An 18822-nucleotide genomic window follows, 5' to 3' on the forward strand; every position below is an offset into this window, starting at 1 on the left:
TTCATGGCCACATAAAAGCTGTAACATAAGCAACAACAACAAAATTAAATCAGTTCTTAGTAGCCTTCATGAGCCAGTTTTTACTTTTCAAAAAATACATTGAAATCTCAAACCTGCGTTGGTTTAGAAGTGGCTCCAGGGATTCCTGCTTTGTGAGTGGACCTCCCCCTTTGTGATTTGGCATCAAGTGTTAGAGCAAATTAGATTGTAGTTTGTTCAAAATGTACATCTGGCATTCCGCAAAAAGGCAGTATTGGTGTTGACATGTTATTAGTGTCAAAACTGAATGTATCCCAGCAACTAACAGAAGCGCAGAACATCCTAACTTTGGACCAAGAAATATGATACACCCTTAATACTGAGCAGTCCATCAAAAAGTTGCAGTAAATGAATAGGAGTACTCAGTGAGGCGCCGGTTTGGTGCAAGAAGGCTGCTTAACTACAGCAGAAAGGGGGATCAAAACAACAAAGCTGTGCCTTGTCAGTCTCCTGGCTGAGAATATTGCAGCATGCATCCTACTCTTTCATTAAACCGGCAACCTTGTTTCCTGAGGAGAAAATTGTTATGGTCTGAGTTATTTCATTCTGATCGGTTCATTGCGTGGCTCTGAGACCCCTGGCCAGACATTGAGCAGTGACTGCCAAGGGGCTTTAAATAGTTAAACTGCTATAGGCCCAGTCAATGTTATGCTGGAGAACAATTCACTGCAAGATTCATTATGCAAAGGACCAGGGTGCTATGTACAATTGAATAGGCGTCAAATGTTTCTCCTGCACGTGGTTGTTCTGAGAAGTGACTGCCTTAGTAATGCTCATCTATGGCCAACTGGGTTTGGACTGATAGCAATCCAGTTACATTCCGCTTTTTGGACTCTGCCAATCCCTATTCCCCATCTCCTGGCCCCATTCCCACAATCATCTGAAATCCTGATCAGCATTTCACTGATTCCCTAGTTGATTCCATAATTGTCACCTCCCCAAACCTCCAAATACCCCAATATCTTTCACAAACACTTTAACCACTTAAATAAACAACATCCTCCAACACTATTACACCCAAGAGCCCATTCTTAGCCAACTTCCTACCAACCCGGTGCTGATCTCCCAGTCAGCTGAACTCTACTCACCCTTGGACCTGATTGAGGTTGAATGCAGTCACCAGCCTCTTCCACAAGCAGGCCTCTCTGGTCTCGATCATCTGATGTTCCAAACCCCTCCCCAATGAGCTCCAATTGTTCCACGCCACATCACCCCCACCGACCTTGGTTTGGACCTTTGGATGCCACCGGGTTGCCGTGGTGGGGCTATAACTGAGATGGTGCAATGTACAGCGAGCATGTAGGACATCACTTACAGTGCACAACACCTTCTGGGTAAGTGCTAGAGATGGGTATGAAACAGTGTATTAATCCCTTACCTCAGCAAACTGGGAGCGAATTCCTCATCCCCATATTGCCACATGTATCTAGGGACAGTGGAATTCTTTGTTTTTGGAGACAATCCAGTGAAATCACACAGCAGACCTCACCTAGGCAATACACAAAGAGTCGCCATATTTCTGGTGCCCACTAAGTTACAAAAGCTCTTCGAACAGTTTTATCTTCTCACAGTGGCGAACCAGGCCTGCCACTGCACATGACTGCACCCCACCCCCCTGCTGGGTAACAAGGAAAAAAGCACCAATAAATGAAATCCATTCCCTAGAATAACAGTGATGAGCTTGTTACTCATTAGAGCATACCCTCAAACTCAAATAATATTTAGCCATTTATTGTGATTGAGGAGTTCTATTTGGATATGATGTATGGAGAAAAAAGACATGTAAAAACAAATAACTGCAGATGCTAGTTTGCAAAAGAAGACTCAATATGCTGCAGTAACTAACATCTCTGGAGAAAGTGGGTAACTGACTTTTCAGGTCGGGACCCTTCTTCAGACTGATTGTAGATGAGTGGGAAAAGAAAGCTGGAAGAAAGGAGGGGCAGGACAACGCATGGCAGGTAATAGGTTGATGCAGGTGAGGAGGGTTTGTTGATATGCAGATGGTTGGACTAAGGCTAGAGATGAAAAGACAGAAGGTGTGAGAAAAAAGAGTTGAAGAATTGTGAACTGTGAAGCTAGAGGAAGGAATGTAGGTGGAAAGGGAAGGGGACAGAAGAAAGAGGTGCGAGTTCAGGAGGACACGGGGAGAGTTGGGGGGGGGGGGGAGAATGGAAGCCAGCCGCCGAGCTCCCTTCCTCTGACAGTTGCAATCCAAGAACCTATCTAGTGAACCTTTGATGCACTCTCTCTGTATAAAGCATTTCCTTCTTATATAAGACCAAAAACTACTAAAATACTCCAGGTGTGTTATCTCCAAAACCTTATATAATTGTAGAAAGGCATCTTTCTTAAATGTGATATGACAGTTTGGCATATTATTCCTTTTTCTCTTGGGAAACGGGGAAAATGGAATCCACATTTTGGATTTCCTGATTGACCTAAGCTATCTTGTCAAAGTGACTGAAAGCACTCACATGAGGGTGCTCGGCCACGGGAGAGAAAAGTTAAATGGTGCAGAGCAAAAGAATGCCTTCCAGAGAGAAGCAATCCTTGCAGTGTTTTCATTGGATTTATCTATAAAGATTTAATCAACTGTCAACAGGCACACAAATGTTAAACAGTTTCAAATATGGACAACTATATGGTCCATATTGGCCAAAAAATAGGAACCATATAGTTGACCAACTACTATGGTCAACTATAGTAGATCATAGTAGTTGCTTGGTCTACTAAGAGGTAGGGCTTGAATTCGGCCAAGAAAGCCCTCAAGGCTGCTGCACCATTTGGTAGGATCGTAGCTGGTATGATCTAAGTTCCATTGACTGTCTGACGCCTTTAAAGCTTGAGTCTGCCATAACCCAAAAGTCTATTTATAAAAGTTGATCAGTTCATCCATAAAATTATGCATCTTTAACATGTGGAGTCCCAACTCTTTTAGCCTGTCTTGCTAAGTAGGATGCTTGGTTATGCAATCTATCTGTTCAGACTACAGGATTACTGGCACAATGGTGCAGTGGTTGAGCTGCTGCCTTACAATGCCAGAGACCCGGGTTTGACTACGGCTGCTATCTGTACGGAGTTTGTACATTTTCCCTGTGACCTCGTGGGCTTCCGCCGGGTCCTTCGGTTTCCTCCCACACTCCAAAGACGTGCAGGTTTGTAGGTTAATTGGCTTTGGTAAAAATTGTCCCTAGTGTGTTAGTGTACGGCCTGTTTCCGCGCTGTATCTTTTAAGTCTTAAAGTCTAAAGAAAATTGTAAATAACAAATAGGGGAATGTGGGGCAATCACTCTCAGTGGAGTTCCCCAAATTTTTGTGAAATAATTTACAAGGATGGACATTGGAAAGACTGTCCACTCTGCATAATATTTATGTCTGACTATTCCTAATTCTCAAGAAATTCTCCAAGAAGCAGCAAGAAGGATTAATAATAATAATAATAATAATAATAATAATGCATTACATTTATATAGCGCTCTTCATATACTCAAAGACGCTTTACAGAGATTTAGAGAACATAGGGAAATGAATAAATAGATAAATAAGTAAATAAGTAAACGAACAGAGAAAGGAGACAGAAGTTGACAGGGATTAAGTTGACAGGTGCAGCCACCTCCGGTAGCTGTTAAATCTGCAAATAATATTTACATGTCATTTTGGTTTGAACTGCATTTAGACCTGTTCAGTAGAAAATTTACCAAAAAAAAATCAATAATTCTTACACTTTCCTTCAACTTTGAACATTTCAATTTTAGTGTAGCAAGAAATCAGCTTGTGTTAACATTTAACGTGATCAGTTAACATTTTTGCTTACCATAGATTTGAACAGTGCTGTTCAAAATATCAAAGCTCATTGGTGTAAGCTTTTCATTCTGTGACAGAACTTAATTAACATAGTATTGGTCGGCTGGATTCCAGTTATCAACTAGAAGATTTTACAAACCGGTTAAACAACTCGTTTTGGAAGAGGGTTTGTTTAAGAAGTGACTATCTAATTTGGGCTCTGTTCCAGATAAATAAGGTTTGGCAAAAGAAAGTTTTCTCAAGGCACGATTGCTAAAAATAAGAGCATGTTGCCAGGTGTGGCGTGGAGTCAATGAAGTAGAAAACAGGGTGGTAGGAGATTTAAGTTCAATAAAAGTTGGGCACAAATGTATGGGAATGTTAACCCTGCACACACAGAGAGGCACCATACAGATTTGTGTGTTCCTTTTTAATGGTAATGGCAAAGGAACTATTAGTGTTGTCGAGATCATTTGGTGAATACATTAAACATGAGGATATGGAAACTTTTCAGTATTATGGTTTTGGAAGTTGGCCTTACAAATTTTGTCCCGTATTTTAAAATTGCTCAATTCACCTTTGTACATCAGTAGAAACATTTTTAAAATCTCTGCATGTTAAATGAGCCTCTGTTGGTACTAATGTAAACATTCTGATGAGTATCCAAAGATATGACCTCCATGTGACCCCTTAACCTTGCCTGTAATTATTTGTTTGAAGACAGTATGAAGTTCTCATGCTGAGAGGGACTATAATGGTTTGCAGCTCTGTGTGCAATTGTGTACAAGGGGAGCAAGAGAGACTTTATAATAAGGAGACTACCAGATGTAAATAATAAAAATGGTTGGGGGTAAAAAGAAAAACCTAGTAATTTAGTCCAGCCCATTACTCGGAGTACACCAGGGAGAAATGAATGGGGGAAGGGCGAGAGGAGGGTGCATTACTTAGTGATGTGATATCAGAGCACATGAAGCGCTCCTCATCTGGAGGTTTTTTTGTTCCCCATGTGCCCACACTATTAGTGGCTCTTGGGAGGAGAGAAAACAGTCTTATCTTCCTGGTCTGATAATCTCAATTGGCCAAATTTTGATTGATTAAAGGGAGTGTGGCTACAGAGCTTTGAATCAACCACCAAAGGAACACAACACATTAGCCTGCCAGTGAGTCTCATATGAAGAAGGTTACTATGCTCAAGATTGGAGGTGTTTTTTATACCACGCCTACAACTCTGAGCACGAGGAAAACTTCTTCCTGCTAAAAAAATAACCCCAGTTTCTCAATGTTCTTAATAAAATATTTTTTTTTTAAACTAAAGCTCTGGAGAGGATGTTTCCACTGGTGGGACAGTGTGGGACCAGAGGCCACAACCTCCAAATAAAAAGACATGCCTTTAGAAGGGAGATGAGGAGGAATTTCTTTAGTCAGAGGGTGGTGAATCTGTGGCATGACTACCATTTGTGGAGTAATTAAGTTTGGGGATGACCAAGGGGCTAAAATTGAAAGAGCACACATTTATCATAGGACTATCGAAATGGATGAGATTACAGATGTAGGAAGGGTCGAGGGGATTGAAGAATTTAAATATAAGGATAAAAACTTTACAATTGAGCATTGCACAGCCAGGAGCTAATGTCTGAAGAGGGATATTGAGCAAACGGGACTTGTCTGTACGACAACATTAGGTAACAGAACTTTGGATGAACTAATTTCTGGAGGTTAGAACAAGGGATAATGGACAGGAATGTGATATTCAAGTGCAGAGGTTACAAAGGAGGATTTGAAGACTGTGCAGAAGAGGTTTATCAGAGTGCTGCCTGGATTGGAAGGTATTAGCTATAAAGGTTTATAGGACAAACTTGGTTTGCTTTCTCTGGAGCATCGGAGGCTGAGGGGAGACCTCATTATAAAATTTTATAAAATTATGTGTGGCATAGATAGAGTGGACAGGGTCGATAGTCAGAACCTTTTTCCCAGCATGAAAATGTCAAAGACTATAGGGCATATTTTAAGGTGGGAGGGACATGGTTAAAGGAAATGTGTGGGGCAGGCTTTTTACACAAAGAGTGGTGAGTGTCCTGAACGTACTGCCAGGGGCATTTGTGGAGGCAGATACAATAGTGGCGTTTAAGAGGCTTTTGGATAGGCACATGAATATCTAGGTAATGGAAAGATATGGGTTATGTGCAGGCAAGGAGATTAGGGCCTGTTCCTGTGTTCTACTGTTCTATGTTCTAAGGATCTGGACAAGGAACAGTGTGAGTGAACGGAGGCAGAGATGGAGTCGACCAGTGAATTCTGTCGAATATATTGCTACAGACGGCAGTGAAGGCCAAGTCATTGGGTACTTTTAGAGCGGAGATTGACAGGTTCCTGATTCGTAAGGGCGTCAAAGGTTGCAGGGAGAAGGCAGGAGAATGGGGTTGAGAGGGAAAAATAGATCAGCCATGGTTGAATGCTAGGGCAGACTCGATGGGCTGAATGGCCTAATTCTGCTCCCATGACCTATGATCTCATGAGTGTTAAGGAGGTAAAATAGGTAATCTAGTTGATGGCAAAATTGCAGCTGCACAACTCGTCTCGAGAGGCATCATGATTGCAAACGTTGCCAAGGAAAGTGCCGAAATGAAAGTTTTCTGACTGGAGTCAAAGATGGACTTCATAACTCTGAAAATTGAGGTGGAGGAAATTCCTGGTGATGTGATACTGGATACTGGACAACCGCACTGAACGGCAAGAGAGGCAAGGGTGAAGAGGAGATGATTGTCCTCAATGAATGCATGGAAACAGATCCCTTGCCTCCAGATGATGTCATCAGGGATCAATCAGAAATAGGCGAAGAACAAAAATAGCTACATAGGTCACGGCAGTAACAGTGTGGGCACAAAACCTTTATAGGTGCTCCTCTGCTTATAAATAGAGATCCAAGAATGGAATTTGGTGAGTTTCTTCCCATTCGATTGAACAAGGGTTAAAGGGTGATGGTGTGGTCAGTAATGTCAAAGATCAAGGAAAGGACAGAGTGCAGGAACAAGTAACTGCAAATGCTGGTTTACAAAAAAGTCACAAAGTGCTGGAGTAACTCAGCGGGTCAGTCATCATCTCTGCAGAACATGGATAGGTGATGTTTCAGGTTGGGACCCTTCTTCAGAGGGATAGATTATGTCCCAGCCACATAGGATATCATGCATTCCCCACTTTTAGGTAACAAACTACCAAAGAACCCTCCCCACATCTCCCTCCCCCTCCCTGTCCCCCCCCCCCCCCCCCCCTTCATGCACTCCACCTAGATTCACATCCATTTCTCTCCTCCCCCTCCTCCCATCCCCTTCCATCTATATTCTTTCTCCCGGCTTCACAATTGTGTCTCTTGTATCCTTTACTCACGCTTTTTGTAATTTTATCTCTGGCATTCGTCCAACCATCTGCCTATCTAAACCAGTATTCACCCTTGCCAGACTTTTTCCTACCCCCTCTTCTCTTTCAGCTTTCTTCTCCTCACAACAATCAGTCTGAAGAAGGGTCCCGACCCAAAATGTCACCTGTCCATGATCTCCAGATATGCTGCCCGTTGCACTGAGTTACTGCAGCACTATATGTCTTCTTTTTTTTATCATTAATAACTGTGTTACTTGAATTTTAGCACAGAGTACAAATATATACATCTTTTAGCATCAGTGGATGTGCGGCACGGTGGCGCATCGATAGAGTTGCTGCCGTTTAGCACCAAACACCCAGGTTTGATCTTGTGTACAGCTGCTGTCTGCACAGAGTTTATCCATTCTCGCATGGGTTTTCTCCGGGTGCTCCAGTTTCCTCCCACATTCCAAAGATGCACAGGTTTGTAGGCTAATTAGCTTCGTTAAATAGTAAATTGTCCCTAGTGTGTAGGATAGCGCGAGTGTATGGGGTAATCACTGTTCGGCGTGGACTCGGTGGGTCGAAGGGCTTGTTTTTGCTCTTTACTCAAAAGCCTAAAGTCAAATAACTGTGTTACTTGAATCTTCGCCCAGAGTACAAAATATACACCGTTTAGTGTCAGTTTGGGCTCAGTTTGGAAAGAATGTGAGGAGGTAACCTTCTATTGATAACAGTTTGTTCGGTCTGTTCAGGTGGTATTATCTATAATGATACGATGCATGCTGAATAAATCAAAGGGCTGTAATAATGCTTTGGTATCACATGTTACACCAGAGCTATTTGGTGTCACTGAATATTAATGAGACAGGTTTAATCATCTTGTTTCTCTGAGCCCAACACCCAGAACTAAAGTCACCAATGGCCGAGGAGCAGATTCTGCTCCCTTCCAACTCACTTGGGTCCATTTTCTAGTTAATTGCAAAGGAAAACATGGGAAAGGTGATTCTGGGGAAAGCAATGCCCTATACGGATATCATTCTAAAATAAAAGGGAGAGATAACTGCTTCCATTTGATATAGAGTTATTTATGATTTTATTTCGACAAGAGGTCAGTGAAACATGCAGAAATAAGGAACTGCAGATGCTGGTTCACACCAAAGGAACACAAAGTGTTGCAGTAACAGCAGGTCAGGCAGCTTCTCTGGAGAACATGGATAGGTGATGTTTCAGATTGGGACCCTTCTTCAGACTGATGGAACATGCAGTGCAGGGGAGCATTTTGTCTGGCCACACTATGATAGAGTTGCACAATTGGTCCCATTCCCCTTCTCTGCCCGTGTATTTCTGCAGTTCTTGCCTGCTTCAGAAATATGTCATTTTCCTCGGAAAGTCAACATTGAATCCGCTTCTTTCCCAATATGATCATTGCCCATTGGCAGAGTGCTGATCCATCTCAATACTCCTCCCCACCTCCCTCCACCCCCCACTTCCCATCACCCCCCTTGTTCAGAGGACACTGATGCACCTGCCCATTGTGGCTCAGTTGCTTTTCTCCAGAGATGCTGCCTGACCCACTGAGTTGCTCTAGCTTTTTGTGTCTATCATCGGTGTAAACCAGCATCTGCAGTTTCTTCCTTCACAATAGATCTTCATGTTGTAATTGAACGTTGGCCAAGTCTGTCTGTCTGCCACCTCCTCAGCCCGTCACTACGGTTCCTTCTCAGCTTATGAACCCCCGACTGAAGTATAGCCCTCACGTACGGACAAGCTTTTGGGAGATTGGCGGGATGGATTTTCCAGCTGCTGAGGGGTTGCTGGCAATACGAATTGCGGCCGCCTCTCCGATCTGTGAACTGTCTGGGTTACGAATGTTTCACAGGAAGGGAATGCTGCTGTAACTTGGGCACGACCTGCATTCACAATTTTTTGCAGTATTATTGCTGGCGGTCGAGGGTTGAGAGGACTGAACTGTAGGCTCCGCTATTGCTGCTCTGTGACTGGGCACTTTTTCTGCCCACATGGATGAAAATACCCTGCTTTTGCCAAACGCTCCATCTACTGGCCTCAGTGAGAACAAGCAATCACTTCAACCTTGTTTAAAGGCAGCTTTCAATTGGGAGTCCAACAACCACCAACAATTCAATTCCAGCCAAAAAGAAAACAAATGCCTTGTTTAAAAGTTTTAATTTGAAAATTCGTGTCGCAAAACCTCCCATAGATTGAGGGACAGTTTTTTTCCCAGCTGTTTTCAGGCAACTGGACCATCCTACCAATAACTAGAGAGCAGTCCTGAGCTATTATCTACTTCATTGGAGACCCTCCAACTATCTTTGATTAGACTTTACTGTACTTTATCTTGCACTAAACTTTATTCCTTTTATTATACCTGTACACTGTGGATGGCTCAGTTGTAATCATGTCTAGTCTTTCCGCTGACTGGTTAGCATGCAACAAAAGCTTTTCGCTGTACCTCGGCATACGTGACAGTAAACAAAACTCAAACTCTTCCTCATGTCCAGAGTGAGGGATGTTTGGATCCATCTGTTTTCTTTGCACATGACCTCCATTTAGATGTGCCTTCAAAGTCCATCGATTGAAGTCAAAAATATATTTGCAGATATCCAGGGTTGCACACAAACTTAATATTGCTTTGTTCTTTACTGCCATTCAGTTTGATGGCAAGTGTGAACATGAGGTAAATTGAATTCGTTTGGATCTGGTAATCGTAACTGAAACACTCTCGTTCTGCACAGGGTCACTTTGTGCATTCTGACTGTCGAACAGATGTTTGTTTACTGATGATTTGATTTAATGATATCTGCGCTGCTTGTTAAAAGGACCCTCACTATTTCCCTGAAGAACATCTCTTTCTTCAGTTGCTTAGCTAGTTTTAATGCCTGAAGCAGCTTTTCAACTGGAGCTTAGGCAAGACAAGTAATTGTGTTGGGTGACATTTTTTGACAAGATAAAATGCAAATCTATAGAGGATTCTTCCCTTCAATAATCGGTATATAGATAGACAATATTTTATAATGCACATGCTAAAACATTGGCAAGGTTATTACAATTCAGTTAGGTCCATTCTGAAATAAGAATGTTTACTTTAGAATAATAAGCTATTTGCCTATGACTATTTTGCATCAGAAATCAGTCATGGAATCGTTTGTTTTTTTGGGCTCCTGGTTCATTCTTGTTTTTTACTCCCCATCCCCCAGTTCCACAGCCATGAGACATTTGTTACATGCCATTCGCATGAGTTGTGTTTCTTGCACTAAGTTGGACATAAAAGACAGTGGAGCAGTTTGGCTTCATTTCAAATGCAAACATTTGGCCCCTGCATAGAGTTTGCGAACATTTTAGATAGTAAGAAATACGAGGATTTTTTTTCCGCGAGGTGGAGGGAGTGCAGTTTGTGCTGGGAGGCGGGACTTCTAAATTAAAACCAGACCTACAATGATTAATTACAAATAGCTTTTATGAAACGATTTTTATCTGGCTTTTTTTGGAAAGAACAAGAATGTGGCAATTTTCTGGTAACAGTGACAGACCGTCAAGCTGTATCATAATTTGTCAAATCAGAAGCAAAATCCAAGGTTGTCACAATTTTTTCATAACTGCGGCACTTTGATGGTGCGCTAGATGCACAATGATTGTTAAATGTCTAAAAAATATATAACAATCTGCAACTGTAGGTTGTCTAGAAGAAGATTCATTTTAAATCTCTTAATGGAATTGAATGGTGCCCCATCTCCATTTCGGATACGTTTCCACCTTTTTATTTCCCAGAATGACAAAATATATAAGCGCAGATGTGTCTTTCAGTACAAAACCAAAAGTGCATGTTTGGACCCGTGAAAAGAAGTTGTCCGTATTTCTGAGCACGTCTTTTTGTACCCCCCTCGTTTCTGATGGGCATTTGCTTTTTTTTTGTGCCCTGGGTGTGGAAATCTCAGTTGAAAAGGTCAGCGTTGCCAGTCACTAACCTCCAAATGACCCCTTGACTTTACAGTCTAAAACTGCAGGGGCTGCGAATAAGCAGGAGCCTTTCTGTACCAGCACTTATTTGCTGCTGTGGTGATAAAACTTCAGACAACCTAATTGATGGGCTTGCTGACATAACAATACCTTGTGAAAGCAGAGAGTGGCAAAGCCTGGTCTTCATTTATGGACAGCTGGAAGGGGTGTTACAACCACTCTCAGAAGAAAGCAACCAGGTTGAAGCAATGAACTTTTACCATATTTGTGCCTCTTTGCCCCGACAGACATTCCATCTCAGGCAACTAAATATATTAAAATGGTTGACCGTAGGAGAACTTTAAATCAAGAGATGACACGACGGACAGCTGATTTTATTTCTGTGCCTTCAACAAATCAAAATGAGAGGGGAGTGGGATGGGGGTGGAGGGATGAAAACGACTCTGTTTTTTTAAATTGAGGAGTAAAATCTATCCTTTTACTGTTTTTTTTTTAGGTTCATTAATGCCAGGAGAAGAATAGTGCAACCCATGATCGACCAGTCCAATCGAGCAGGCAAGTCTCAAGTATTAACTGTATTCAAGTCCTGCAGGCACAAATCTTCATCAAGTTATTCATCAGGAGTTCCTTCACCTGGTAAATAATCCCGGCAGGCAGGCCACCATCCGGGAGAGCTAACTATCCAGAATTCCGGTGCAGGGAGAAAGCTCACTAACCGATGCCAACTGGAAATCCCCACCCTCACTTTCCCAAGGCTGCTTTTATCTCTGGTTAATAAGGGTAATTGGGCAAATATCTTCACACCACAAATAACTTGCTGAGTGGGTGCCGTTACTGCAGAAATCACAGGTTGTCTCTCTGCCACTGATGCCTTTCTTAACTGCTCACAACTCCTGGGTAAACACACTGTTATTATGCGATGGCTTCTGGGTTTTTTTTACTGTTAATAATAGCGGTATGTCCCTTGAAATGATTACTGTTAAACTCCTCTGAAACATATTGCTCCAGTTAATAATTCTCAAGTAAAAAGTAAGCTTGAATATTGCATAGTGTTCCCTATTATATGTGTTATTGCTCTATTGCCACATTTGATGCAGGGCAGAAAGCATAGTCCCTAATTGAGGCAGCATTGAGGCGCAGCGGTAGAGTTGCTGCCTTACAGCGCCAGAGGCATGGGTTCGATCCTGTCAACCGGTACTGTCTGTACGTAGTTTGTACGTTCTCCCAGTGACCTACGTGGGTTTTCTCCGGGTTTTCCGGTTTCCCCCCGCACTCCACAGACATACAGGTTTGTAGGTTAATTGGCTTCGGTAAAATTGTAAATTGTCCCTAGTGTGTGTACGATAGTGTTAGCATGTGGGGATCGCTGGTCAGCATAGACTTGGTGGGCCGAACTGCCTGTTTCCATGCTGTATCTCTAAACTAAACTAAATAATCACCTAACTAACCAGGGTAAAATTATGTTATTTAAAAATTCTGTTAATCCCATGATAAAAAATGTTTGATTTCAGTCTGGGACATTTTTGTTCTAATTTGGCTTATACACAAAATTGAATCTACAAGCATGTTGTGCCGACCATGGAGTCGTGTGCTTCTGTGTTGGTTTGCCAGAAGCTTTATTGAAGCCTTTTATTGTCACTCACACTGCTTTGATTTGATGTTGATTTGCACCCGCTGCTTTACTTCAATATGTAAAGTGCCTTTTATTTCTGTGAATTGTGTACAACTTGTCAAATGTGCTTCTTGGGGATCAGGAATGATACCGTGGCGTGAACAGAGTAATATGGGCAAGAGCTAACGTCTGGATTTCTGTGACAGCCAGAGAGAGATTTGGTTTGATTTGTCAGGGTATTGTCAGTGCTGCATAACAAAACTCAGTCAATCCTAGCTAGCGCGAGAAACATTTCCTTTCTCACTCTGCTGAAGGCATTCACTCTAACTGGGACTTGGGTCTACAGGTGCCTTCTGAGTACCTTGCCCAAGTGGATTTCTTCATGCGTGGGAGAGGCATAGCTGCCAAAACCCAATGCTTTCATTTCCCAAAATCAGCACTCGTATACAATCAAGAACAGAATATTGGAAAGAAACTAAGACTGGTAGGCTTGGCTGTTTCCTTTTTCATTTTTGTTCCCTGCACCCAAGCTCTGGAAAATAATTTTTAGTGTCACCTTCCTTGGCTAAATTGAGAGAAGTCACCTCAAGCTACAGCTTTAAAGCTTAAAACAAAACCCCATAAAGATATAGGGGTGCAGATAGGGAGTTACCACAAGCATAGTGGGCTGAATGGCCTTCCCTTTCGCTGTGAAATTCCCTGACCCCATCAATCTGATCTATAAATGTCAGACGCACACTCCAGCATGCATTTAATAAATTAAGGACTTAAGGAACTGCCTGTGTAATTTATTTTTAATCATCATAAATTGCATGCTGTTCATAACACTATTCTTAGTTTTATGTAATTTGATAGTATTGATTGAATGAATCCATTAAATGTTTGGCTGGGTGTCTTCATGCTTAGAGTGCAATTAGAGAAGGTGTAGACAATAGTCACAGTTAATTATCAAGGGACAATAGGGGCACAATACCCCACTAAGTCATCTTTAATTTAAGAGACATTGGCTGCACAAGCAGAGGAATACCTCATTCTTGGACAAAATACATTTTCAGATCTTCTAGGTACTGAGAGAGGAACTGTACTTTTAAGTACTCCATTGTTTCTGCTTTTGCTATAAAAGGTGCACCTTTGATATGTTTTGTTGCTGCTGGGAATGTTTAAATCTGGGTAAACCTCGGGTCGCTGGGTTGGTGCACGATGGCTTGATTTATTTCTTTAAATTCCGCGTATGTGTGTTTTGTTCAACAACATACTGTGTCTGCTGTTTCAGGAGTAACTGCTGATTGTTTGGTATGTCTTTTCTTTCTCCTCTGTGTCCACGTTTGACTACAATCAGGTTTTCTTCTTGATCCTTCAGTAAGCCAAGGAGCGGCATACAGTCCAGAAGGCCAACCAATGGGAAGCTTTGTATTGGATGGTCAGCAACATATGGGAATCCGACCCACTGGTAAGCCAAGTGCAATTGGCCCACACCCGAAGTGTAGCGTCATCACCTCCCCTACCCCTCCCATCCACGTGTCCTCTCATGCCCTATCATCACAGGGGGTTCCTCCTTGCCTGCTGCCTGCCTTGCCTGTCTTCTTTGCACCCATGGGGAAACAAATCTTGCAGACAAGAGATTTGTGAGGAATTTGTCCACCCCACGGATCCTAAAATACAAAAAAAAAATTTTTTAAAGGGTCTCTTTCACTATCTAATAGTCGACCTTGCTGATTTTCTGGCATCTTCTTGGATTTTATCTCCCTTCTAGGACCTATGAGTGGAATGGGCATGAATATGGGCATGGATGGGCAATGGCACTACATGTAACCTTCATCTAGTTTACCAATCGCAAAGCACCGGGGAAGTAAGTACGACCGGGCTGTTTATTCTATCTATTACTGTAGTGCAATTTTTTTTTAAAATTCCCACCCACCCATTCCTCCAAATTTTTTTTTGCCTTGCCCGTGCTTGCATGCAGTTCCAACGAAGGCCCAGTGCAATAGTTTGCCCCATGAACATTCAACCCTATCCTGCAAACTGCAGAAGGTCAGCTTGCTCATTTACCGTACACGGTGCAAATTAGGTCTGTAAAGCCATTTGTTTTAATTATGGAGCACAGCGAATAAAAACGCGAGCAATGAATGAACAATCGGGACGTTTAAGGGAAAAGAAACATCTTCGGGGCACCCAATTGACTTAAGAGAAATTAACCAGGCTTCATGGAACGATAAAAGCAAGAAGTGAGACTGTCCTTTGAGTAACATAAATCTGTCAGGAAACGATCGATGCATGAATTATCTTATGTAAAGATGAAATGTTGCGGTTTGTAATCTATAGTCTGGATGTATGTATGGCACTGGTAACACAACACATTCCTCATTGAGGTTCCCCCCCCCCCCCCCCACCCCCCATTTAGGCATATCCATCACATCCTGTGTGAGATATATATTTTTTAAAGAGTCAGGAAACTGTGAAAAGAAGCAGTGGCAGATATTAAGAGATGACTGCAAGTGAAGGAATGGAATTGCCAGCGGAGCTGATTGGCTACCGTCTAAATAATCCATCAGATGGAGTGTGTCCAATGCATGTGATGTTTGAGGGATTCGGATACAGCAAACACCAATACATCACATCGTTGAGGCATCCGACCATAAGGTTTTATTTAATAACTGAATCTCCTTGCGCACATTGAGCCGAATGCTTACATTTAAAAAGAGTGGCAGATTATTTTGTTATTAAATCGCCTTCAATCTTTTTGTATTGTAAGTTGTATATTCTACTGTGAATAAAATGACTTTCTTTGCAGTCACCTAACAGGATTGTTTCAGGTTATATAAAATACGATCTTATAGTTTCTCATATGATCTTTGAGGGGGTTACCACCATGCACCGGCTACAGTCAGTTTCCTTCCTTCCTTTCTTATTTCTCTAATGCAGTCAGAATGGAACGTTAAAAACAACGTTCCCTAAAACAGTATTTGAGACAACATTTTCTCAGCTTCGGTAATTCTTAATATAGGCCATATAATTTCTGGCCTATTTAATTACATAACATATTTTATGCTTCATAACCAATTACATTAATGGCTTAATACTAACAATATTATCCTCCCTTTATTTGATTATGCAGCCAGACAATATGGTATATTTGGTACTTAATTATCATCAACCAGCGAGCATGCTGCTGTGCTGGAATAAACAGGACTGAGTGGGACTTATTACACGGTGCAGACTGTATTATTGTCTCAGTGTGGTTGTGCCAGCGTGGTTACTAATAATCTGCAGAATCACTTAACATAATGGCAACAATTGAAAGGCCTTTAGCTTACCAGTTTATGGTATAAACAACATCTGCGTGCAATTCTATTGGCAAATTCAGGTGGATGAATAGAGGTAAAGTTGATATCCTGTGGTTTAGACGTTATTTTGATAGCCATTTTATATTAAAATTAATTCTAGCAAGATGAACGGACACTATGATCTGATTGACATTTACTGACAGATCGTTCGCACTTATGCCCACATCCCACGCTCTCAGAGCACCAGGTTTGACCCTCTCCCCCAACTTCCTCTGAGCTCCGTCTAGATCTGCAGCAGCAGTCTGATCATAATAACAACTCCACCTGAAACATTTCAAATAACACAATTAAATAATTTCACCGAATTTCCTAAAAATAAATTTTTAAAAACAATTCGGAGACTTTGCATGTACAAAAAAGAGAGATCCCGGCGCAAGAGATTTTCTTCACATTGATGCCTTCCTGACCTCTTGCCGTGTTCCTTTTAATAACATCTTCTCTGGTTCTACTTAATTTTCACTTTTTCTATTGTTTCCTGTATTTTTTCTGCCCGAAACTTGATCCTCCATTCTTTCATGAACCTGTGACCCATGAGTAGGATTGAACACATGGTGATTAAATTAATCATTTTGACTTGTCCGGTGTGATTTATTATTATAAAACACATGCGATTATGTAATACAGTGATACGTAATACATCAATATTACTGCAATCCAATGCGTATAGAGATGATGTGTCAAGACCACGTACAAATAACCAGTAATGAGACATAAGGATATACTTTTGCAGAATTATTTCTTAATGTTAACACATTGTGTTTGTTTATTCTTGTCTTTTCAGGTTTACAAGGCATGCCAGGGGACTATGTATCTCAGGGTGGTCCTATGGGTATGAGTATGGCACAGCCAAGTTACACTCCTCCCCATATGACCCAACACCCTGCCCAGTTAAGACATGGACCCCCAATGCATTCCTATCTCCCAAGTCACCCACATCACCCGGCCATGATGATGCATGGTGGACCTCCACCTCACCCTGGAATGCCAATGTCAGCACAGAGCCCCACAATGTTAAATCCTGTAGACCCCAGTGTGGGGGGGCAAGTTATGGACATCCATGCCCAATAGTATAAGGGAATTTAAAAAAAGAACCACAAATGTAAGACTTTAACCTTTCAACAGATGTTGACACTTAATGGAATTCCAGATGAGCTGTGATTTTGTTTTCTCTCAACGTCGACAGAGGACCAATGACAGGCCAAGGCTAACGTGAAGCCAAAGGCATTCTTCACCTGAACTTATCTCCGATGTAAAGTTCCTCTGGAAAAGACTGAAAGATTTATTACTACTGTAGCATAAATATAGGAACTAAGTTAAACTTGTACATTTCTGTTGATCACTCTATTTCTGTTGCTTCCAATAGTTTTTAGAAAGAAAGTTATCCTTTTTCCACACTATGTGTGTTGTTCCCAAAATGGTTGTCCTCGTACAGCAAATGGAGTCATGTTTCTGACCAGATTGCCCAAGTCCAGCCAAGCTGTCATAGAGGAAGAAGCTAAAGTGAAGATCCGTAAGAGTTTTTTTGGATGCAGCACTAGATGTCAAGTTTTGAGAATGCACCCATATAACTGATTTTTACTGGATCAAATAAGGCCTGCTCAATCCAAATGAATGGCCTGTGGCTGATTATGTTCTGGACTGACTCTTCCTCAAAGAGCTTGTTCGATGAACCCCTGAAGATGAAGTAGAGGCTTCCTCCTATGGCTGTGGGTCGCAGCATTGAGAAAATGTTGTCACACGAACTATTCAGAATGCTCTTGGGTGGAATTTTCTTAAATGAAATATCCTTTAGCTGGTCCTGCACCAAAAGAAAGACCTTTTTAAATGAACTCAAACTGCTTGGAACAAGCAAAGGCAACAAAAAAAAAAAATACTGTAACATACTTGGTACAGAGAGTTCAGTATATTAATTGTTACATGTTAGATATCTATGTGTTTACCTCAATGAGAAATAACGAATGTTTTGCTAGTATCAAATCTGCTGTGGAATTGGTATTGTATGTCAATGAATTCCTTACTTTTATCAGCACGTGTCACTAGAAGAAAATGCTGTTACCCTTGCGAGCTTTGTCAGATGACATAAGTACTTGTATGAAGACTTGACGTATGTTTAAAAGGTGTTCAGTCACAAATGCCGTAATAAATATTTCATTTTTAGATTTTTTTTCTGTTTGATAACACACCTGTAATGACTTCACCTTTCTCGAGGCTTTCCAATGGACTCTACCAGAAGTGTCTCCATTTACAGGACTCCTTGTTTTTACTTTTAATATAATGTTGGGTTCATTCAGTCCTGTACGGTTCACATTGTTTGCTGCTGCTCGCAAGCAGTTGATGTGAAGTTTTTATTTTATGTTTAATCCCAGAAAATGGTCATATTTGAAAGATATGTTTGCCACTTGTTCAGACATGGCCACTGTTCGATTTAAAAGAAGGAATAATTTATTTCCTTTCTGTAGAACAGCAACTGGGAAACCTAGGTTCATTTGAAAGAAACCTGTGGAGTATTTAAGAGGGTTTATATAATATATAAACAGGGTATCTTCTGTACAAAAAAAAAATTCTAAGTGTTCTACAGCGTTTTGTACACCAACACTCACGGAGAGAATGAAGAATCCTACTAAAATTATCAATATCTTAATCAAAGGCTTGGGATTTCATGAAAATACTTTTTTTGTAAATGATACCAGCTGCCATATCCAACTTTGC

The 18822-nt window shown here is 41.4% G+C and overlaps 1 protein-coding gene across 5 annotated transcripts in view; it reads left to right on the top strand.

The window, feature by feature from the left end:
* meis2a (Meis homeobox 2a) overlaps positions 1-18270 on the top strand; it is a 119183-nt gene extending 100913 nt beyond the window's left edge. For 3 of the 5 annotated variants that reach the window (XM_078406388.1, XM_078406387.1, XM_078406389.1), the window contains 3 exons: positions 11654-11712; positions 14109-14219; positions 16895-18270. In XM_078406388.1, the coding sequence (XP_078262514.1) occupies positions 11654-11712; positions 14109-14219; positions 16895-17181 (457 nt within the window). In that variant the 3' untranslated portion in view covers positions 17182-18270. Of the gene's footprint in view, positions 1-11653; positions 11713-14108; positions 14220-14522; positions 14619-16894 lie in introns of all 5 variants that reach the window. The other 2 variants (XM_078406391.1, XM_078406392.1) reach the window with 1 other exon arrangement.
* Positions 18271-18822: the final 552 nt, after the last annotated feature.

Source organism: Rhinoraja longicauda, chromosome 10 (genome assembly GCF_053455715.1).
Source record: "Rhinoraja longicauda isolate Sanriku21f chromosome 10, sRhiLon1.1, whole genome shotgun sequence".
Classification (NCBI taxonomy): Eukaryota; Metazoa; Chordata; class Chondrichthyes; order Rajiformes; family Arhynchobatidae; genus Rhinoraja; species Rhinoraja longicauda.